The 24,465-nt window shown below is 43.6% G+C and overlaps 1 protein-coding gene across 4 annotated transcripts in view; it reads right to left on the bottom strand.

Moving 5' to 3' along the window:
- Window positions 1-423: 423 nt before the first annotated feature.
- Window positions 424-24,465, bottom strand: part of PAX2 (paired box 2) — an 84,444-nt gene continuing 60,402 nt past the window's right edge. For 2 of the 4 annotated variants that reach the window (XM_075717945.1, XM_075717943.1), the window contains exons 8-10: window positions 7,992-8,093; window positions 1,871-1,957; window positions 488-564 (exon numbers count right to left, since the gene is read on the bottom strand). In XM_075717945.1, coding sequence (XP_075574060.1) covers window positions 488-564; window positions 1,871-1,957; window positions 7,992-8,093 — 266 coding nt within the window. Of the gene's footprint in view, window positions 565-1,870; window positions 1,958-7,991; window positions 8,094-24,465 lie in introns of all 4 variants that reach the window. The other 2 variants (XM_075717942.1, XM_075717944.1) reach the window with 2 other exon arrangements.

The following is a 24,465-nucleotide window of genomic DNA, read 5'->3' as shown; positions in this document are numbered from 1 at the left end:
ACGTTGAAGAGTCCACCACAGGAGAGCGTATCTTTGGGGAACAGTGTTTCATGAGCGGCGTTCTCCCCTGCTTCCCCTGGTCCTTACCGCTCCCAGAAGAAGGGGGTCCTGTAAGGCAATGGTTGCCAGCTGCATTGCTTCCCAGTCCCCCTCAAGTCCTGGAAGCCAAGGGGACTTCGCGTGGCTGAGCTTGGCCCAGGCGCGGTGGAGGGCTCCCGCAGGAGAAGCCACTTGGCCGCAGGCTCTTCCCGCGTGGGGGGAGCGGTCGGGGTGGAGGGCAGGGGGAGGGCGGGCGGGGGGGGGGGTCTCAATCTCATGTGGTGAGCGCTTGGTCCGGCGCCTTCGTGGCGAAGAGGGAGGAACTGGACTGTGGGGAGGAACGGAGAAGGTCTCTTCACCCTTCCCAGGGATGGAGGGAGGTGATCAGACAGGTACAATGTGGAGGCCTAAGCTGTCGCCCTGCAGTTTCATGTGGTTTCCATGGTAACTAGTGGCGGTCATAGGCAGCGGCAGCAGTGGGAGGTGCGGAGCCCCGGGATGTGGCACTATAATAATAAGGGGAACCTGAAAGTTAACACAGGAGAAGAATGGACTGGTTGAAAGGACAAACAGTAAAAAAAAAAAAAAAAAAAAAAAAAAATAAAATAATCAAACAAAGAAAAGAAACAAAGGAGAACTGAAAAGGAAAGGAAGAAAGAAAAGGAAAGTAACCAAAAGAACGAACTTGGGGTCTCAGCTCTTGATGGCATTAGGGAAAGGCAATCAGCGGAAGCCAGCCAAGAGCCACGTTTCAGTGGATAGATACTACCGTGGCCTCTGGCTCTGAAGCCCCTCTACGGGAAGGAGATCCTTTGCTCCTTCTGACCATCTGTAAGTTGCTGAGAGGGAAGCCCGTGAGCACTGCAGCACAAATGATCTGCAGCCACAAGGAAAGTGTCAGGCCCAGATGTCCTGAGCATACCTGACAAAGGATAGCGGCTCACTTTTAAAACGAGGAGGGGAGAAATGAAACAAAATTGCAATGTTTTATCGCTTGGGATTTTGGTCACATTTGGCGCGAAAGCTCTCGAGATGGTTATTGAATGTGTGTTAAATAGTGATTGATTATTAAGATCACATTTACTGAGGTTTAACAACACTGGAATAAAATGTTCATCTATTATCCAGTTGTTAAACCTCAGTAAATGTGTAGGTAATAATCGCAGCTGATTTATTTTACATATAATAAATCTCTTGTTATTCCCTTGCAAAGAAATGTTGTGTTAGAAGATATGGTCTTATGGGAAGTTTTTTTCTGCTCTGAAAAAAACCTGACTCTTTCTGGGCACATTAGAGTCACTGGAGACGGACAGATCCCTGCAAGAAAACTCTACTGGCTATTACAAACCTAGTGATACAGCCTGTCTCCCACTCGGGACACTGTTCCCACTGGTCCAATAGGAGAACTGTTGGATTTTCAGATCTCCAGGAACTGACTGTGGGTTTAGCTTGGGAGAGGAGTGAAACCTCATCTGGGTTTTTAATCAGACCTTGAACAGATGCTGATTGCAGCCTGAAAGAGCAGCAGAACCTGAATTTAACTTCTGATCTCATCTGGAATAAACTGTGGATGCAGGCCATGGAGAAGACAGATCTGAACTGGAATTCTGAACCGCCTCACACAAGAGGAACCAGCTTCAGAACAGATACAAAACACATATGAGTATATACTCATCTAGACACGGGACTGGAGAATGAGGAAGAAGGCCTCTCACCTGGCCAAATACTTGAAAGCCCTCTTCAGAAACAAAAAAAACCAAAGAAAAGAAAACAAAGAGACAAACAGAAGGAGCGCGAGGCTGGGGGCGTGCTGTGGGAAAGAGGTACTCACTTAGTAATGCAGGGTTGCTGAACCGCCAGGCCTCGTTGTAGGTTGTGTACTGAGGGTGGCTGTAGGGGTTCCCTGAGAACTCGCTCCCTGGAAGAAAGCAAGCAAGGTGTGAAATACAGTTAAGAATGAAGATTTACATCTGCTATTCCATCAAGCCAGTTTTCATGTTGAATCCATATGCCAGCAGAAAAACTAGTGTATGTAGGTAGCTTCCTTGCCCAGCTGGGACTGTCCCCTTCAGGACTTTGTAGTGTTTGTTCAGTGCAATGTTGCTTACCCATACAATTAAAAATCATAAGATTGACCTCTTCAGAATCAAGAAATTAGTTTAAAATAATGAAATTCAATAATACAAATAAATAATTAAACTGGTTTATTTTTAATTGCCTTCTGACTTCTGATTCTCAGGTTGCAATAGGATTGCACATGCAAGCTTTTTCTTCAATTAACTATCAGCTTTCTTTTAAATAAAATCTAAGGTTCTCCAGTAGTGTCAAGACAGCAGGCATGGGAGCTTGACAGGACAAGCTCACAAAACTCATTGGAACCAGCAGTGCTGTTGATGGCAATATGTATTGCTAAGTTTTGTTCTTAAGGTGCTGAGGGTGATAACGTATTTGTGGAGAAGAGTATCGATCATTATTGGAAATGGTCGGAGAGTAGGGTGGGCTTAAATATAAAACAAGATGGAAGACATGAAAACTCTTTCTTTCTTACTCTGTGTGATGGTGTTAGTCAGAAGAGTGATTTGTATATGATGAACCACAGCTTTATGCTTAGTTACTGAGTTACACAGAAAACCTGCTGAATTCCAGTTCCAGAAAATAATTTTCTAACTATTACTGCTTTAGGTGCTATTCTGAATCTGAAAGACAAGCTGGGCTACAGCTCCCTTTTTCATATTCAGTAAAATGGGCCCAAACCAAAATACTTGTGAGCTTTGTGATCTAATAAGTCTCTGACCCAAGATTTGAATGTCATAGAGTCTTCTTAAATATTCAGTTTTATTGTGCATAAGAAGCTAGGTCTCCTTGTTTTATAGAAGGCTGTGCAGGGCTAAGGGAATTATATTTGGTAACTGAGGAAGTATGGTGCTGCATTCAAAATAAATATCCCCAAACTTAAAAAATTATGATTCTGTTAAATGAAAACATTCCATTATCTGATCATAACCTCAATTTAATGCAGTACCAACAGGCTGGGGACAATTAGTGCCACCTGAAAGGCATTATGTGCTTTGAAGACAGTGAGAGAACAGCGTGACTATTAGCTTCTGGTCTGCCCTGAGGCAGGGGTGGAGTTGTTAACAGCAGAAGTGTTTGGAAAGCACCTGGGGTTCCTGCTAGGTAGATACCACGGAGTAGGGAAAGGCGGCAATGCAAGACATGCTGGATGCCTGTGATACCAGTACTGAAGAAATGTCAATTAATTATACTGTAATCTCTGCAGATCTCCCCTCACCAGAGAGTTAAAGCCAAAACCACAGATTCTCAGATGGTAGAAACGAAGTCTGTTGAAGTCAGGGGATTTGCACTGGTTTAAACTTGAGGAGAATCTGTCCAGCCAGGTTTTTTAAAGACACTCAGGGTAATAACTAAAGTAGTCAGTACAAAAATGTATGTGTATCGAAAACAATCACCATCCAAAGGTATTTTAGTCACAGTAGTTTTTAGTTTCAGCATAAAACCTCATTTTGTGTGACAGACCTTGCTAAATACTGTTTTAATGACAATAGCTCAGCGTGTTTCCATATCTAGAAACGTTCTGCACTGAAAATCCTGACAGCTAGCTGGGAAGGAATAGGTGAAACCTGCTGGTGACCAAGATGCTGTGGGATAGGATACAAAGGCAAAAAGCAATGCATAATCCAGATTTATCTCTACTGAAGTGACTAATCTGTGGGATATACTGGAATGAGTTTGCCCCCCCAAAGAAGGGAAAAAAAAACCTATCCAGATGAGAATTTCTGCTTTGATATGCCTCATATAAACATCGCTTCTCTGCATGGAGAGAAGTTCTGAGATTTCAAAGCTTCTCTCTCGCCCTCTTCTGAGTTGTCACCCTAAACTGTTTATAGTGTTCCTAAAGCACGGGTTAAGTAGAGGAGAAAGAGCCCCAGCTATGGAGAGCTGGGGAGGAGGGAGGGCAGCCACTGGAAACAGTGTTTATTGACGAGGAGTGAAAGCATGCATGCAGCAGGATAATGAGCTTTTGAGCTCAACTGTGACCAAGAGGAACTGAGCTATCGCCTTCCCCGATCACTAATGAAACAAGTGTAATTTCCTCATCAACATTGGATTCTGTTTAACGACTCCCTGCCGTTGCCATCACCAGCCCTCTGCAGGCTCTACACTGCTCTGTGTAAACTGCAGTTCCCTTCAGCGGATGCTCTCTTCACCAACACAGTTTGCAGAAACTTGATGGCCTTTCTGGGAAAGAGAAGGAATTGAGGCAGGGATCAAAGGTGCTCTGTTACGTGTGCAGGAAACATCTCTCAGATGCACAGGTTAAGTGTAGCACAATACCTGATTCATCCTTCTCTGAGTGACTAACCCCTGCTTTTTTAAGTGTGTGCTCAGAGGCTACTGGCTTTCATCCACGTCTGCAGCCTGGGACCTGAAGTTACAGGCAAGGGCAAATGCAGGGTGTGTATCTTACCACATCATCCGCATAAACCTCAGAGATATTTGCATGCATGACTGACCATGTTGCATGGATGTACTGCTGCTGGAGACAAGCTCTTCCCTAGACTATACAAGTAGAAGTCTAGGGAAAGGTTGTCATGGATAGAACAGAGCACCTGTGGTTAGCACTGGTCAATCTTCTCAGAAACAGTTTTCCACTGGAAAATGCTGTCTCATCGAAATGGAAATGTTCTGCACGAGCATGTCAGCTTCAGTGGAGTCTGGAAAGAAAAGTTCTGAAATGATTGCAAATTGAAACAAAGTATTATGTTTCAACTTTCTTGTTTTGTTTCATTTTGTCTTTCTCATCTCATTTAATTTCCTTTCAACTCTTTTATTATTTTAATAAGTCTTGACATCTAGAACATGTTGACGTTATTGAAATGTTTCATCCTGATGTTTGCAAATTGAACTATTTCAAGATTCTGACTCTTCATCCCAATGCAAGATGAAAACAAATGTCAAGAAAATCAGAGTTTTGCATCGGTTGGAAATTCTGCTTTCTGACCAGTTCTATTTTTAGCTCTGCACCTTTCTTTAAAGAAGACAGAGCCTCTTTCTCATATTCACTCACATCTGGACAATAAGGTTTGTTGTGTGTCACTATATGTTTCTTAAAGATACTCCCTGAGTGGTCATTCTTGCTGGCTTCTTGTTTCAGATGTAGTTAAAGCACTGGTCCCTGATCTTTCTTGGCCTGGGGGCATGTAACAAACCATTGGCGACATCATATTTGTTTTCTCTGTTTAACCTGGACTCTTAACAGAGGTTGCAAGCAAGAATAGAGGATCGATCTCATGAGGCCTATATTCTGTGCAATCTGTGCTCTGGGAACCTTTACTAACAGTATTTCTTGGTATCTGTATTTAAATCTTGGCACGTTTAGTCTTCTAATACAGAAACCATGAGGCATGAAGCAAGCCTAGCAGGTGGCAGGTTCAGAACAAATAAGGGAGGTAGTTTTCACACAATATGTAGTTAAGCTGCAGAACTTCTTGCCATAGGTTGCTACAGATGGTAAAGGCTTATATGGGTTCAAGAGACACTGTTTAAGTTTGTGGAAGGGAAACCTTTCGAAGGTGTTTAATATTAAATAGTAAGATACTAAGTCTGGCTTAGGAAGTCCCTGAGCTGCAACTTGTTGGAGGCTGGGAGGTCTTTTGAGAAAGTACTGATACGTGCTTGCTCTACTCTTATACCCTTCCCCAGGCATTCACTTTTGGCCCCTGACAGAGAGTAGTGGCTGCAGAGATCTGCAGTGTGACCCATTAAAGTCAAGTCTTATGTTCCTTCCCAGGAAGCCTCTTTATCTCCAGCTTGTTGGCTTCAGTCACATTAGAAGACAGGAATAGAAGGGCTGCCAGGCTGGGTTTGACCAGTGGGGTATGACTGAAACAGCCAGAACTTGATGCTCTGTGGAAAGATGCAGTAGCTACTGCAGGATGCCCAAGTAGGCCACCGGAAAAACTTCCTCTAATTGAATGCTGACATCAGATTTAATGTGAAGATATCTATTTGACTTGAATAATCTTTTTTTCTTTGACGTATAACTCAACTTTTTTCTTTATTATCCCATTCCTTTTCTTTTTGGGGGTATTTGTGTGGTTTTGGGGACACTGCTGTCTTATGGATAAACAGCCTCCAATCAAGGAGCTGAAATAACCTATTCTTGGATGAGTGACCCCTGTGATTAGTGGTCTTAAAATTTTTGACCCAGTTTAGATGTCAGTATCATCCTTGTGATGAGGATGTTAAACTTACATAGCAGTCACTGAACAGTTGAGAAGTTGAGAATAGTTAGAAGTTGAGAAGAGCCTGTTTTTCAGAAGTACCTATTGAAAGAGGCAGCTATTTTGCTGTTACTAATCATTTCTATATGCCATGACCTTCTGTAAGTCTTGACCTATAACTGACTTAAATGTTGACAACTGAGTCTACCTACTGTTACTGGGATGGGGGAGCAATTGATTTGTATTCTCTTATTGCTTCTCTGATTTTGGAGCCAAACCACCTCCCTGAGAAATTTAGTGTAGAAGCAGATGCCCTAAAATTTGCCAACTCTGAACCACCCCAAAAGTTCAGCAAGCTGGTCAGCTATACCAAGGGACTAAAGTGGGGGTGAGGAGGGGACCAATCCACTATCTTTTCCTGATCTGGGGGTCAATCACATCATCTTCACAGCATAGCCTGAGATTTTGTTGTGCCTTAGGATCGTAAGCAGTAGGTAGCTTGTTAGCTCTGGAACGTGACCATAGGTATTAGCCAGTACTTCACAGTACGTAAGCAGTGATTTGTCATTTAAAGATGTTAAGACTTTGTCCTGCAAACATTTCCCATCAGTGATATTTTCACTGTCCTCGCTGCAGCGTATGTTCGTTTAGCTAGCTGTTCCAAGATTTGGATGAGGGTTAAGTTAGGCTTTTCACTCATAGGCCTTGGCAAATGGTATTGTAGCGATTTAAGAGCTTTCTGTCCTTAGCTTTCTGCTGCTTCAGTTCTGGAGTCATCCCTCCAGTAGCAGAGGCTGCAGAACGGACTGTGTCCCTGCTCATTAGCCATCATGACTCACAACCCGGGGCAGTAACATAAACAGAAATCAGTGGCAGATGAAGTTCTGAGCTGCTGTGGCTGAGAAACGAAAATCCTGCCTCTTAATTTATCTACTGGGGATAACTGTCATCAGAGGAGTGGGGAATAGAGCCTGGGGAAAAAAAATCTTCAGTTGCCCTAGGGTAAATGGTGAAATGTTCCCCCTACACAGTGGGAGAATCCATTTGCCAAGAGAAGGTATTTCTCCAAAGGTATTGGGTAGCAAAGAAACAGTTTCCCTTTGGATGTAGGATTAGGTAGACAGTGCCTCCAATCCAAGAAACTATCTTACAGACAGGATGTGGGCAAGTAGGTGGTTCCTGAAAGTGAATAGTTAGTTTCTCCTGAAATGCGGTTAATCATTGCTGAGTTCTTAGCTAGTTTAGGCTATGGACAGTAGGTCTCCAAAACCTGCAGGTATTAAACTAACATTGATGATTTTCAGTTTGATGCCTTGGCTTTAGATAGAAGGTAAGCTGTTACCCTAAGTTAGTGGATGGCTGAATATCCTGAGCCACGAGCAGTACATAATAATCTGCACGGGTCATTGGAAAATAATTACATTAGTTAATGAATACTAAGGTTAATTAATTACCAATTAATTGCCACAGGTTCTAAATATCTAGTTGCCCATAGCAGCAGTGAATCAGTTACTAGAGGGGGAAAGAGATACGTTACAGAAAGTGTTGTTAGCTACATTGGTTGTAGGCACCTGATGATTTCTTTATGAAAAGAATAGGCCCTAATATCAGGTAAGCAATAGCAAAGCCAACTGTGAAAGCTCTTACAATGCTAGTATACCATTCAAACATGTGTGCACCATTACTGAAGTCTGGAGGCTGACTTACCAGGAACCATTCCTGCAAGAGTTGAGGTTGGGTAGCTGCCTTGTCCAGTTGGGGGAACATGGGGTGGGTAGCCAGGCAAGGTGGTGCTTGCCATATCACGACCTGGAAAGGCAAAGAATCAGGACAAATGATCAATAGGGATAAGATCTTTCAATATTGATTTGATATCACCTTTTGTCCCACCGTCACATGACTATCAGCTTGATAGGCAAGTGCTGTGTAGCCTTCTCTTACATAAGTCCTGACCATCCACTGAAAATTTTAGGGGAAGATTGTGGCACTTTTGATCTCACACTGTAAGGATGGATGTTAAAACTTAGCTTTGTGAGGCTCAAAAGAATTTGTTCTGTAGATTTTGGATCTATTTTAACTAAATCAAAATGGCCCTAAGCTGCGCAAAGAATGGCAGCATATTCATTGCCAGAGTACTGAGGTCCTGTCTATATGCAGTGGATGCAGTTCCAAAACTGTGGTGATGTTGTTTTAGGGCATGATCAATGCGCAAGGCATTGGAAAGTGATCCAAGAGTTTTCTGTGCCTGTCACTTTTCCCACCTCTGCCATTCACCTGCTGATGATTTTAGCCAAGTCACTTCACCTCTCTGTGCTTCTTTTTATGCTGCAAACTCTTTGGTGCAAGGGCACACTTGTAGTATATTTGCACAGTGCTTAGCATGAGATCAATACTGGTTGGATTCCTTCCAGGTGCTGGTGTAATATATATAATAATAGGATCATGCAAATTAGTTTGAGTCCCATTTCGTTTTTATCACAGGTACAATTTTTTGTTAGTAATACTTAAAGTCGTGGTATCTTTTCTCCACCAAAGAAGTAGAGAGGGGTGTGGACTGGGTGGATGATTGTAGTTTATTTTTCATCTCTTAGGAAGTGCAGCTGGAGGCTTCTTGATTGATGCCAGAGGCATTTCCTCATTTGGACTGGTTAGCCTGAAAATGGTCCAGCCAGAAGGGCACTTTGCACTGTTAGTGCTTATTGCATTTAAATGAACTAAAATCATCTCGGAAGCTGCTGGGAGTTTCAAGCCAAAACCAAAAAAAAAAAAAAAAAAGCGCTAAATAAATTAAGATAATCTTTCCCCCACAGCCGCTGAGAGATTTACAGCTCAACCTCCAGCACTGCCTACTGAGATCTCAGCCCGTTCCAGGCACCCAAAGCCTTTCACATTCCCTAGGTGAACTGTAGCTTACCAAGAAGTTTGTGCCATTTGTTGTTCCTTTGTTAAATTTTGTCTCTCCTGTCTGTTCTAACTGCACGGCTGGAGCCTGATTTGCCTTTAGAAGTGACAGGTTAAGTATGGCCCATTAACACCACTGGAGTCACTGGAACTGTGCTGGGATATGCCAATGAAAGAAGAATAAGAGTTGGTTTAGCTCTACTAGTGGCAGAATGATAACTGATAAAGCAGGCCCTGGAACAAGCATGAACCTTGACTGGGGAATCATAAATAAATAAGTTACACAGCAAAGCAAAAACTAATCAACATGGAGCATTAACCTGAAGGGAGGAAGTCTGTATGGGATGTGGTAGGCTGAACCAGTGTTGTTGCTTTCGTAGGTCTTGACTAAAGATTACTGAGGTGATGGCTCAAGAAAAAAGAAATGCAAGTTCATTCTTTCTCCCTGAAGAGGTTCCTGATTGGTGGCTGATGTGCCTAGCTCATCTCCTCTTAGATAATGGCACAGAACTACCAGACAACAGCTGAGCCATTTTCCAGCCACTCCCCAATACTGATAAAAATAAATATATAATGCCTCAGGGATTTATATTCTGCACTCTTCTACTCTTTTATCACCATCATTCCTTTAGTGATTTGTAGCTGTGTGTTAAGCTGTATGATTAACACCTACTAGATGTAGTTCTTTTTTTTCCCCCTCACATTCTTTTAAGGCAAGAAAGTTTTATGCTTAAAATTCATGTCCTTTTGGTTTCATATATTGACTAGCCTGAGAAATAACAACAGGTGGTGAGTGAGAAAACAGTGTCACTGAAAAGGTAGAGAGAACATTATGTAGCAGCAGGCAAATTTAATTCATTTTGACACTTCCATTCAAGTGGGAATGCATACACACTCACTCTGCTGCTCGATCTGTGCACATACGCCCCTGTGTTTTTATTCAGATACAAGCACACAGAGGCTGATGTTCAAAACTCAGTGTGGAAAATTCATTGGGAAGTGATCATCTGTCAAAATCCCTATCTTGAAAAAGAAGATAACAAACAAGTACAGTATCAGCAACACAAATAAGAGTCTCACAGAAAGACTCTTAAAATGCTGTTACATACAAGTAGGCCCCTTCCATTACCTCCTCTCATTACCAACAGGTAGACAGGATTATTAAATTCTTGTACTCCAGGGCTGTGGCAAAGCTAGCACCTATCCTGCTCAAAACATGCTTCCAACTCCAGCCACTCTCCCTTCTCCAAGAGCCTTCTGAGTGAGGAACAGCACCTTCATCACTGTGACATTGTTTGAGCTTTTGAACGCCTTCTCTCAGGTCTAACTCTCCACAAGGGTCCTAAGGCAGGTGCCTCTCCTGGAAACACTGCGCCTTCTAGGCTAGCAGGTGGTCATATATGACTGCATGCCCAGAGAACTATACTGCTGGAGAGAGTCCGTCAGGAGACTCCTTGGCTTAGGAAGTGCCCAGAGCTCAGAGGTTCTTATTGGCTGCAGTAAGATTGGACCAAGGCAGTGTTACAAAAGTCTTCTCTGCTGTTACTTGCTGCTTTCCTACAGGGAGGTTTAGAAATGCAAATCTCACCTGACATTACAAAGGGAGGATGTTAGGTCAAAAGAGAAAAATAATACAGGAACATGAAGGAGGCAGAGGTAAGATGTGTTTCTTGAGCATTAGGAAATGTGGTCTGCACTAAGACTTTGTTCTGAAAAAGCCAAAATTACATTCTTTGACGGTGGAGTGACAACAGCCTCAGTGGACACCTAAAATGATTCCCACTATTTCATCCAAGCCACCGCTGAGCTTCTGCAGCAATGTTGCTTCAGTCACCTTGCACAGGAGTTTCCCCTAGTACCTACCTGAAACTCCTCCTTCCTCCCCTCCAGCCTGCTGCTCCTAAGTGCTGTCATCTTCTGCAACCTATTTCTTCACTTCTGTCCTCCCCTTAAAGGCCACCTACCTCAAGTCTGTATTCCTTTGGCTGTAAGACATTAAAGTCTCTTACCCACCTTTCCTGGTCTTGACATTCAGATGTGATGCCCTGTTTCTTAACTACTTGGTCTGCTGTGTGAAGGCACCAGCTCACATTGACACTCTCAAACCAGGTGACTCAAATATTGCTCACAACATAGCTGTGGTACTGATCGCCAACTGCCTATGTATTTATCTAACTTAGTGATTTGTACAAGCCATGCTGAACGACCCTGCTAACAGTCCTAGAGCTGGCTAGGTTATTCAAGTTGTAATCATCTACCTTAGGCTAGCACACAGTACTCTTGCTGGGCCTACAGTACTCGAGGGCATTATGGCTATTGAGGCAACACATGACTTCGCTGTATGAGTGTTCCTGTACTAAGGCCCAAACCCATCCAACTGAGACACCCAGTCACTTCTAGGTAGTTACAGCTTGTTTTCCCATTTTATTCTAAAAAATTAAGGACAGGCATGATATTTTTTTGTGACTCTCCACGAAGCTGACAACACGTGCTGCATACGCAGAACTGGAACATGGTTGCTCTGGTTCCCACTTGCACTCAAAGAGCTTGCAGCATCTACTGGTCTCCCCGTCAGACGAAACTGAACCCCTTGCCTGCAGCATCCCCACTGAGTGTGTGGCCAAGGCCGGTTACCTGCTATCAGAGGCTGGCTGCTGGACTGCCCAAAGTGGGCACCATGATGAAGGAAGGCACTGTAGCAAGGCGTGGACGCATCATCTGAAAGGGCCATGTGGAAGGGCTGAAGATCAGCCTGCCCAGAGCCGACCGGCGTGGTGGGGGTGAAAGGGGTGAGAGAGGCTCCATGAGGCTCTTGCTTTATACTGAGGGGAGAGGAGAGGTTTTCTGTGGTAGGGTAAGGGATGGACACAGACAGACAAAGGGAACAGGGGGAGGAAGAGGAGGGTGGGGAAGGGAGGAGAGGAAGAACAAAATGGGTAAATGAAAATGGAGTGGTTAAAATCTACAGGGAAATTAATTTAAAAACAAAAATAAAAATAAAAAGGTTAGGAGTAGATCAGAGGAGCCAGTGCTGAGACAACAGCAGTAAACGCACCCGGGGGCTAGGCTCTGACTGCAGGGATGCCTCTGCAGGGGCAGCAGGAGATGAGGAGAATGGAGTGCAGTGGCAGATGGGAGGAATGGGATGCAGGAATAGGAGAGGTGAGGGAGGGAACATGCAGGAGAGGGAGGACAGGAAGAAGCGTAGGGTTGGGAAGGAGAAGAATGCTCTGAAGCTTCTGTGCTCCCTTTCCTGTTGCTTCCTCTCACTGGCCAAGGGTGCATGAAGATGCTACACTTACACAGTTTGGCCCAGGGAATTATACCACTTTGTCTCTTCAAACCCAAGGTAACCTTCCCCAGGAGAGCAATTATGAGTAGTTATGAGCATCTATTAAACAGGATGCTCGGTGTAATGGCCAAAGCTTGTCAAGCCAAACTCTGTAAAAGCTTTGACAAAAAAGGTGCAGCTGAAGTTTGAAGTGGTTAAAATGAAAAATGGGACTGTGCAATTAATAGGTGGATAGATAGATAGGTAGATAGGTATTATCAATTGATCTCGTTCACAGTGGCACACTTTGGGGCTTTGACCATAAAAGCAGTCAGTACTGACTCTCAGAGTATAGTGTTGCCAGACAGATACCTTGGCAGAGAGATATAATGGAGGAGAGTAAACGTGGGGGACTTATAAGAGGTCTCATTTTCATTGTTGTTTGCACTGGACCTCCATTTCTGGTGTGCAGATTTGCATAGGCACAATAGATAGAGCATTGAAACTGCTCCTAACTTGGCTGCCAAGTAAGAGGTTTGGGAATTGCAGAACTCTGTGACCTAAAGCATAGGTACTCCAGAACACCCACTGTTGTTGGGTCAGCAGTAATAGAGTCCTGTACTTGAACACCTGAAAAAGAAGTATGGATGATGTGATCAGATCTGATCCAAATCATCTAGCAAACCATCCACCCTCAGGTAAACAAATTAAAGCCAATAAATGAAAGCCATCTCTCTGCCGTGATGGCAAGTGTTGCCAGTGGCCTATGAAATAAGTTAGTTCTGGTGGTTTTGATTTATACAGAGAAATATAAATGTGACATATAATTAGGTCATAAATCTGACTTCATTAATGTAGAACTGGCTTAATTAACTCTAGGCACCTTATTGTGAGGCTACAGTGCTCACCTAGACAATAAAGGGCTGGACAGTTTCTATCTGTGAATGCTGTTTATCCTGAGGCATTTGTTTCCTAAAGGTTTGCTACCTGGCAAAAATGATAGTTTGCCATCTGTGTTCTCTTCCAAGTACCTCTAACCTGGATGGCCAGCAAAGGTCTCCGATCACTGAGACTCCTTTGCGGCAAAGACATATGTTCATGGTTCAATTGATTGGGAAGGCTCAGTCCTGGCCAAAAGGTGTACAGTTCCTCTTTATTTAGTTTACTTATGTGAAGTCTCTGGTATGCTAAGTAAGGGTTGTAATTTCTTCTCCCTTTTTGCTGTAGGAAACTCTGTTTGGCAAGGACCTTTTGTGGAGGATATGGGGCATAGAAGCTGGAGTATCTGGTTCTTGTTGCACGGTTAATTAGTGTCACCAGAGTAGGGCAGCACATCAGTGCCCAGCTTCTGCATTTTACAAATATTTACTACCCTACAATCCTACCAGGGAGCCTTCACGTGCTAGTGCCAGTCTCTGTAGATGGAGAACCCCCAAAGCTATTTTTCTCCTGCATCCTCTGTCATCAGATGGCAAGGAGGGCACAGATCTACCTTCAGGCCAGACAGGCAGAGTCACCACCAGCAGTCTGGGAATGCTGAAGCCTTTATCCAAATAATGTTGATGCTAGATTATTTGGATGAATACATCTCCCTGCAGGCAGAGGGCCAAAAGTTCCCCTGGCTTTCAGGGGCTGCAAGTGAAGTGATATTTTTCAAGGAAACCATTTGACAGTCATACCTAAATAAACTAGGGACGCTTTGGTCCTGGGCATTTTCTGGGCTCCTTTTTCAGCTCTCTGTACTGTGCAAGAGAGAGCAGATGTGGGGAGCTGCTGGGGAGGAAAGGGCAGAGAAGAGGATGGACACGGGAAGTGTGGGTGGGCAGAAGCGAGAGGTGCTATGGACAGAGGTTAATCCTGTTTGCGCAGCCCCCAGGCACGTTGGGTTTCCTAGTCCCTCCCCTGCTTTATTTCTCTTTTAAAGCATCGAATTTTCAACTATAATCCTCCCTAAACCGCAGCATTTTTCAGGCGCTCTGTGTAAGTGAAACCATAATCTCTAGTAAAACAGACCGCTTAAGCTGCTGTAGCATTAGGCCAATCTGATCCAGCCCCTGGATTTCCGCTCTGCCCAGCCACCACAGAGAGGATTTCAGCCTGAAAGACTGTCTAAAGCCCTTGCAATGGGAACAACAGTGCCAGGCCTTGCCTTGCAAAGCTGAGAAGGGTTAAGGGACCAGGAGCTATTTGTCCCGGTGTTGTGACAGGGGCTGTTAAAGCCCCTGTCAGACTCACAGCAGAGATGAGCCCAGCCCTCTCTTGAACACATCAAGGCTTATGAAGAAAAATTCTTCACACCTTCCAGAGGCAGCACCACTTAGTCAGTGCGGGGGGATAAAGAAGTCAACAGTAACATGGCAAAGAGACTGGCACACAATAATGCTAAACACTCTTCTCTCGGAGAGTAGTGGAGAGGAGGCGAGGATAAGGTCAGACAGCGAGTGATCGCACAACCAAAACTCAGACTTTTATGTGTCTATCGGTCTATCTTTCCTTCTATGCTCTGCAACTACACAGATATAACTTATATCTCATGTATCTTTACTGGTGGATGACATTTACCAACTTTTATTCCTTTGTTGTCCAACTCTCCCCTGACTAAAAGCACCTGAATTCTGTCTCCGATATAACTCCTGCCACTGCTATGCTGGAATAATTGCCCCAGCAGTGAATTATAGCTCCAAAGTGTGTCAGTGTTGATGAGATCAATTGATTGATCCATTCCTATCCACCTGTGAATGGCACAGTCCCATTTTTCATTTTAACCACCTCAAACTTCAGCTGCACCTTTTTTGTTTTCACTTCTGCTTTTCTCCATTCTCCGATTCTTCTGTATTCGTGATGGAGAACTTGCCCCTTCCTCTCCCAAGTCCTGCTGGTGCCAGCAAGCTGTGGAGCCGTGCTGGCCTGGCTTGTCTGTGTCTTCGGGGGTGTCCCTCAGTAAGGCTGCATTAGGGAACCCCAAGGTATCTGTCAGTGTCTTATTCCTAAGGCTGGAATACTGACCTGTAATCAGGTGGGTGGAATAAATTTGCAGCCCCCCAAAGCAGCAGAAATCTATTCCTGTCCCAGGCTCCTTTCTTCTTCTAAATGGCAAATAATATCCTTGTTTATAAGCAACAAAAAAATACCACCCAATGTCATGGCAGGGGAAATTTGAAAGGGTCAGCAGGGTGGCGATATAGCTAGAAACATACGTATTTTCTGCATCTCCTGCTCCTCTCTTTCTGACTGTACTTGCTGAGTTATGGCTGGTTTTCTTCCTTTCTAACCCTCTCCTCTGTTATTCTGGCGGAGAGCTAGAACTGGTGATCTCTGGCCTAAATTCCCCCTGCGAATGAAGGGATTTTGGCCAGACAGGGTGAGAGGAAGATTCACAGCTTTGGGTTCCTACAGAGAGTCGTCTCAGCTTTTATCGTGCTCTCTGCTGCTGAAGGGAAGAGAAGCAGGGGGGTTTGCAGGACTAGATAAGCTGTTTGTTTTCATTGCTGGCTTCCTGGAGGATAAGCTACCTGCATCCAGTGCTCCTTTTCTTTTCAGTAAACAAAGAATATCAAGATGGCACATCCCTGCATAAGGGCTGTCTTGTACACACTTAACAACAGTGCTCACCATCTTGACAACACTTAGCGTTCTTCATCTTTTCCTGGGGTCTCTACCAAATATTTATATGACCCCAGTGCCTCACTCTTTAGAACGCGTATTTTTACAGCATCCCTTAGGGATCGCTGTTTTATCTGTGAGGAACTGAGCCCAGAGAAGACATACCCAAGTTCGTGTAGGAACCCTGTGCCAAAGCTGAATCTTGTCTCAGGTGTTTTGAATCCTATGCTTGTGCCCACCATTGAAACATCTTTTTTCCGTATTTGCATTCTCCCTTCCTTAGAAAGGCTTCATTGTGGCAAACAGAATGGGACTGGGTCCTCAGCATTCATAAACTGTTGAGTTTACACTACAGCCAGTGGAGTCACATTGCTTTATCCCATGTGAGAATCTTGCCTCAGAAATTCTAGAAGTCATGAAAAAGACCAAACTGGACTGACACAGCATATCTTTCGCTTTTGCTTTCTGTCATGTCAGAAAAACCACTTTTTCTTTCATTTCTTAGTTTTCTAGCTTTTCTTTTGCAAGAGCATTATGCAAGTAGGACTAAAGGTAAAGATCATCCTATTTTTCTTCCCTTCTCTGTGATCGTAGCAGACCTTTGCTAGAACAACTAAAAGGCATGCAAAGACTAATCTGCTTCTCATTGTACCTTTCTTGTCTTCTGTTTGTATTCCTGCTGACTGGAGAATAAGCCTTGCGTGTTCAGGTTTATTTTCTGTTTCTGCACAGATCCATCCATGTTCTTAGCCCAGTACTTTACTTGTGGGTTGTTGAAATACATGTTTAAAGAAACAAGCTTGGATTGCTTTCCCCTGAGAGTCAAAACTGTTGTGAAACCACTGATGTCAAGTTTTGAAATCTATTTGCCCCATTTTTTAGAAAACTGAATTTTATAACTCTAGATTTTGTGTCTGATCTAATTAACTGCTGCTCTCCAATAAACTGACTTGCTAACTCTTTATGTTACTTCGGAGAGAAAAATGTTTTATAGTCTTTGTACTGGGTAAAACATGGAGCTTCCAGTAGACCTGTGATCTGGACTTACTCTTTGAAGCTAGTTGAGTACTGTTAGTGTTAATCGCTGGAGAACTCCACTAAAGTCAACTTCATGTGGCTCCAAGTACCTTTGTTTGCAGATGGAGCTGATGAAGGAAGATGTGCTTTAAAGTCTTGGGCGGAAAAAAAAGATGTGCAACTTGTGCACTTGGCAAACAGATAATATTATTGTTCATATTATCTGAACACATATCTTGTTCCATTCATATTCTTGTCCCCTTTCTTGAGTCCCAGCCCATCAGGTTGGGTAATTACTTCCTGCCTGATAGTGTAACATATGCTTCTTCCTTGGTGGGCTGGGACTTGAATGTTACCATTTAAACAAGATGCTTTTGAAATACATGCTGGGAAAACATTAGTTTTTCACACAGTCCCCATTGTAGGTATCTCCAAGGTTTCATCACAATGATATTCTACTGATCATAAGGTAGGATCGACCTTCCTGAATAGCCCACAGCAATCCTAAACTTACAAAGAAGGGCCAAAGATTGACGTAAGCTCTCCATTTCTCTGAAAGACTGCAGTGGGCAATTTCAATTGTACAAGCATCTGTCCTGGTTAAATCCAGTACAGCTGATGGAGAACAAAAGTTATTAACACCTGCTGACAGGTGTTGCTTAACTCAGATATAAAGCACAGTTTTTGCTGTCAGTGGGCAAATGTGTACATCACAAAGTTTTTCATCATAGCCATACTTACTGGATCCTTCATTTAGCCTCAAAGGAAAAGGCGAGAACTGAATTGTTGGCAAGACTATATAATTCTTTTATCTAAAAAAGTCCCTTTTTGTCTGGCAGCATGCAGTGTGGCAGGCCTGCAATGCTGTCCCCTTGCTGAGGGAAATGGGACTGGGAATGCCAGTTCACTGCTATTGTCATTACCCAGTTCACTGAAATGCTAATTTAAGGAAGATGAAGACATGATTTCTTTTGGGTCCATCTGTTTCTGGGTTCCTCACTTCAGTATGCCTTTCAAGCCCATGAGCTGCCTTCTTCAGCATCATAAAGTTATTGTCAGTGCAACTTCCGTTGGATGCATGGAAATAGTTTATGTGATTCCTTTCCCCTCCGCTATTCCTGTCTGTTCCAGGGATCATTCATCTGACCATCTATCACCCTCAGCCATTTGGTCCTAGAGGAGAGTAGTAACACCTTTTGCCTTTCCAAATTCCTTGACTAGATAAGATATTATCTCTTCTTAGGGATGGGAAACAGATGATGAAATTTGGAGGTCCTGTGGTCTTCTACTTTTGCTGATTCCTTATCTTAAATAGAGGAGAGGCTTGCTCACAGAAAATACCTCCTTCATTTTGATGAGGCAGGATAGTAGCAACCTTGTAGCAGCCACATGAATGATTATCATATTCCATTTTCATGGCATTGGGGCATCCGGAGATGTGCCCAACAGGCTGCTTGACTGTTGGCGGCTGCAGCTGAGACGCTGTGCCGCAGAGCGTGGGTCTGCATATGTAGGATTTGCTGTCACCAAAGCCAATTTGGGGCCTGTAGCAGTTTGTCAAAGAGTTTTCGCTGAGTCAGCTCAGTCAAGCCCTGACCAGGACTCTTGCTCACTGGTGTCAGAGGCTGAAGTAGACTGGAGCAAGAGAGGAAATTTTCACCAGTACAAACAAGGAAAAGAGGAAGGAAATGCTCCCCCTCTCAGCGCAATGACATAAGTACAACTGACTGTAATGGTCAGTTTTAATCATGATTTAAAACAGCAAGCTGGATCAACTTGTTTTACATTTGCACTATGAGGCTGTTTTCTAAAAGGTTGAATTTTATGGGTGGTAACAAATATTTTGACAAATACAGAACTTACACTAAATGTGGTTATTTCAATTTTTTTGCTAAGTAGATGAACTGCATCTGTGCACATTTATTTAAGCAATTATGCTTAATATAATTTGTCTTTACATATTATTATATGAGAAAATAGTGAACGATGAGTCCATATTATTATTTTATTAGATTATTAACTTTTTACTTGTGATGTGTGTCAAGTTATATTTGGATGGAAATTAGAATTAAATTAAAAACAGTATTTGTAATTATTCATGCTAATTAAATAAAGTGACCACAAGTTCCCTGACTTCCTAAATACACTAGAACAGAAAAAGCAAGCTTTTCTAAGCAGGTTTTGCTTTAAAAATGACTTATTAAATGAAGGAAAGGATATATAAAAGGAGGAAATTGAACTGATTTTAGAACCTGATTTTAGAACTAATAGATCTCATCCTTTCACACCAAGCTTAATTCACTCACTGACAGAGGAAAACAAATGTTCCTGCTTTTTCAAATCGTAGTTTGTTTCTTAATTTTGAATGACCTGGTTATTGAACTGAATAAAATTCTCTTTAGTTCACTCACTAAGCTGAAACGAAGGAAATAATATCTTTTCACCTAGCAGGAGGCTAAAATTCTCAAAAGATTGCTTATCATTTCAGAAAAACTTTGGATCCAGGTGTCTTGCCAGTGATTTCTCCATGCTTAGCATCGCAGCTTTCTTGAAAACTTTCATCGAAATCAGGTGCTGTTTAAGTACTACTTTTGTATGTCTTTCAGACATAGCAAGTAGCCTTAATGTCAGTAACTATAGGGATTTTTTGCGTACATTCATGTAACTTAAACCGAAAAAAAAAATCTGACCCCATGCCAGAGAGGGGTGGTCTGGAGTAAAGTGAGGTCGATGGGGTTTGTGCTTTTTTGGTGCCTTTGTTTGACACATTGTGAGTTGTCAGGATTTCTCACCGTGGATGATATTTGTTGCTTTAGGGAAAAATTTATTTCCCAGAGAGAAGGAAGCATTTTCTATACAGGACCTGGTAGCTGTTTTGGTGGGTGATGATGATTTGAAAAGTTACTTACTCCTGTTAATAGGTGCTAACCATAGCACAGAAGCACTCAGAAACCTCCACACAAGAAGAGGAGGGGACGCATACTCCCATTTCAGTCAATGGTGGAAGTTGCTGAAGTGCTTTTTTTGCCCTGTTTTTCTTCGGCTTGTCTTTTACCTTTACTTTTCTTTGTAGATCTCACTGGTTGTAGTGGGCTGGCAAACAAGGTCTATTTAGTTAAAACTGCTGGGATTCAATTAAGGGAAGTTTTTCTTTACCTTTGCTGTAATTTTACGATCCATTAGTAGGTAAATCCTCCCCTTTAGTAGTCTGTTAATAAACAAGTTTCAAGCCATACATTAAAAGTCCATTGTGTTTTATTTCCTATAGTGCTGCCTCTCTGTTGGGTAACTTCTGGGCTAGATAATTGAGTTGGAAAGGACTTTGCTCCCAAACTATTAATCTAAGTCCCCCGAACTCAAAACCTGGTTGAAGACACAGCACTTCTTTCATGCATGCCTATTCCAAAAGATATGACTTCTGATGGCACATGAAGAAGGATGTTAACCGTTGTTCTCAAAGGATTCAAGGCATCTGTGAACAACCTTGTGCTTTTAAAGTACTCCTGTTGCTAGTGCCAGAATCTTGAGGTTCTCCTCCGCTCACCTCTCGGGTGTTAGCTACTGAGTACCTTCCAAAATCAAAGACCCGTGGAAACTACTGAATAAAAGAAAGCTATTGAGGTTTTCTGTGTTTACTTAGCCCTGTACAGGTTTATATTCACCTGCCTGGGCTGTTTCCCTTCAATAGAAATAATCAAAGTAGAACATCTCTGAACAACAGAATTCTTGTCTTGGTGTTCAACTGCATGTACTTGCCTTATCTTGGTATGTTCAAGCTTGGATCTTTGCTTCTAGGAAATCTGATTGGTGTCCAAACATACTGTCCAAGAAACTGTCAGGGATCTATGCCAATCTGCCTATGATGGCCATGCAATATCTAGGCAAGATGTAGCTGGCCCACTGGCCTGTGTGTGTGAAGGAAGAGGTGAGGTGGTGTTCTCAGGCACCTCTTAAGAGCTTTCTCTCTCTGATATTTCATAAGGCAGTTGACAATTTCTACATTGTCTGTTCTATATGAAGGACAGTGGGAGCATGTTTCCTAGCCTAGTGCCCAGCTAGCCCCTAAGTGTCAGCTTGTTCATAGAAATTCCTCGCAGATACTTAATGGGGAGAAAGAAGGGTGACCTGTCTGCTCCATAGTAAACAAATGTTTTTGTTTACTTGCTTTAGGAGATGTGAGTAATAAATGGACCATCTAAGATGCATTAGACAGAATAATTGTCTGAAAGGCAGTGTTTGATATTTGCAGTACTAGGCAAGGCTGTGCTGTATGCAACTGTGGTGCTAAGCTGTGTCTTAGAATAGATGCCAGGACTTTGGGGAAGGCCTTCCTGCACATTAGGGAGGTGGCTGCCTGTTTTGCAGCATTTCTAGCTCTTCAATTCTAGGAAGCTCACAGACAGACAAAGGGACTTCAGCAACATCTGTACTTAACTATCTCGGTACATTCCAAGGTTTTAGGTAGTTACATATTGTTGAGGTTCTGATGGCTTTTGGAGGGGTGTATTCTCAGAACGGTGTGAGCTCAGAGAGCTTGCTGAGGAAAGCTAGTCATGAGCCAGAGAGAGGAGAAGGACTTTCTCTGAAGTCTTCAGAAAGGGCAAGAATCCAATGCCAGACAGCTTTGGTTTGGAAAGAGCTAGTGATACTGTTCTCTGTCTGGGAAGACTGAGCTGGGGAGGCTTTCTTGTAGACTGAAGCTAAATCTTGCATCCTGACGTGACTGCACACAGAGTTTGTACCCTGCATGGGTGGATTTGTTTCACATCGTTTCAGGTTCACAGACTGCCCTGGGACAAGAGCAAAGAGGCATTTCAAAGATGACACTATAGCAGCAAAACAGGCAGCCAGCAATTCAGTACTCGCTGTTCCTCCAGTATCCCTTCTTGGGAGAGGGATCTGGGTGATACCAAAGAAATCTGCACACTCCCAGCCTCTTCCTTAATTTCCTGGCCAGGGGACATCAGGAGGCAGCACTGAGTTCCTCACCTCTCTGGTCCTTCCTGAAGGCACTGCCCAGCCCCATAGCAAACATATCATGAATCATTCATCTTTAATAGATTATGCAAATTGAGGACATCAGATCAATGAAGATCAATAACTGCAACCATTTAATTGCCAGCAAAAACATTTTAAGAATGAGCATTATCTGAAGTCCTTTCTTGGGTAATGGCACCATTAATCCAAACATTGGATCCTGGCCTAAGTGTAGAGGAAAAATTCTCCGCCCCTCTTCCCCTGCTGCCTTTCAGGGTGTTGAGGGTTTTTTTTTCCCTTTTCATTTCCAGTTTCTGAGTTTCCCCATCATTACCACCACTGAACAGCTCCCAACACTAATAGTTCTGCTTTTGTTACTCTGCGCTGATTGAAATGTCGCATACAGATTGAGATGTTAGTGCTAAGTTGCCACCTGGGAATGTCAAGCTGGGTCTGAAATGAACTTTTCTCACTCTTGGATCCAGATGGATCAGATGGGGATGTTCTCGAGCTGAGCTGGGAGTGTTGCAGGGAACAGAGTGGGGATGGCACAGGGTTGGGAGGGACATGAAGAAGATTTTCTGCCTCAGCCCACAGCCTCTTCTGTGAGGCCAAATTTGTCTCCTGCTGTCCCCTTGTGAGAGTCGTGTCCAAAGCTTGTGCAGTGTCCCCAGCCTTCGGAAATTCTGCTCTCATGTTAATGGGCTGGAATTCACCATCTTCACTTAGGCAGAAGGACTAAAAAGAATTACTTTAATGGCCCCTTTGAATCTTAAACTCTGATTTTAGGTGCCTCACCTTTACCTCCAGCTATGGGGATCTGCCTTCCATGAAGGAAGGACAGTGCTACTTTCCTACTGGCTTTGCCCCCTGAAGACAAGAAAGTATTTCCTGTAAGAGATGTAGATCTGCTAGATGGTAGCCGGACAGCAGCTGAGTTTTGTCTTGCATATGCAAATACAAAGAAAGGTGGAACAATTTTGCCACAGCTGAGCCATTTTTTTCTGGTTGGCTAAGAAACTCCATGGCTACAAGGCTCCTGGATCAAGCCTGATAGCAGTAAAAGCCATGAAAAAAGCCTGGGGATGTCACGCCTTCTAGACACTCCCTAAATAATGCAGTTCGCCTCCCCATGGTTCTCCATGATATTTTGCAGACCTCACGCTGGATCTCCTCTGTATTTGGGGTAACTGTTACTAATCCTGCCCGGTCCCAAAGTTCTGGTAGCCGAAAGCTGCATGTAATAATACGCCTTTGCTCAGCGTTTGCTGAACAAGCAATGACTGCCTGCCTCAGACATGAGCTGCTCTGACCTCAGGGGCTATTAGTTGGGGCTTCTGCAAGAAAAAGTTGATACAAACTCCAGTGCTCTTGATTCTGTGCCATCAGAGGACAGCTTTTTGGCCAAGAGGCAACAGCTCCTCCCCTTGGTAACAGGACTTAGACCTCTTTGTCATGAGTTATTTCTCAGCTTACATCATGAGGTTTCTAGAAGGGCCACAGCAGTTGTAGGGCAAGTAGGATATGCCAGACCGGGGCGAGGCACTCGGGCCTTGCCAGCTGCTCTAGCTACCCAGGAGGAGATGTGCAAATCCGTGGTAGCTGTGTAAGCAGGGAGCAGTGGCAACTAAAGCCTGAGAAGAAGGGCTGTGGCACCAGAATATCTCCTTATGGCTCCAGACATGCACAGGGCAGGCAGTCTAACAGTATCAGGACGGCATGCCCTGTGGCCCCAGGACAACCCTGTGCCGCTCAGGTCCTGCGCGTGCCACCAGCGAAGGGGAAGCTTCTGCAGAGCAGCTGCTGCAGAAATTGCCTCCTACTTCTGTGCATCCCGATTCCTCTACTGTCTTGCACTTGCTCTCATTTCCTACTCTCCCATTCACACCCGAGCTTAATGTGCCCACGTGGGAGGGAAGGGGGAAGGCTGTGAACAAATTTCTTTTGCCAGCTGCTCTTAGAGACTCATGGGCTTAAGGAAGAGGGAAGTTAGCAGTCACAGTTTAGCAGACCTCAGTATTCAGTTTGCAAATGCCCCTTCCAAATGCCAGGGCTGAACAAAACTTAAATTATTATTTCTCCCCAAGATAACCAAGTGTGGATCATGGGTAAACCACGACCCTCTTGCTCTCGGACACAAAGGAAAAAGATCACAGTTCGTATTTGGACATACCTGTCCTCCACCATTCATCCCTAAGCCCCGTCTGGGCACCCAAGTTCCCGATCCACTCCTGGGTTTGCCTGTCTTTGAGTCACACCTGGGCACCTGTAGGTGTACCCAAAACCACCAATACTCTGATTTTCAAGCTTCTCTTGAGCCCTTACATCCTCCACATTCTTTCTGTCTCTTTCCATGTTTGCCACAGAGGGATATCTTGCATTAGCAGAAAAAGCAGAAGCTAATGGTGATGA

This window comes from Pelecanus crispus, chromosome 10, assembly GCF_030463565.1.
Source record: "Pelecanus crispus isolate bPelCri1 chromosome 10, bPelCri1.pri, whole genome shotgun sequence".
NCBI lineage: Eukaryota > Metazoa > Chordata > Aves > Pelecaniformes > Pelecanidae > Pelecanus > Pelecanus crispus.
The sequence above is the reverse complement of the archived record's forward strand: the minus strand, read 5'-3'. Positions and strand labels throughout refer to the sequence as shown.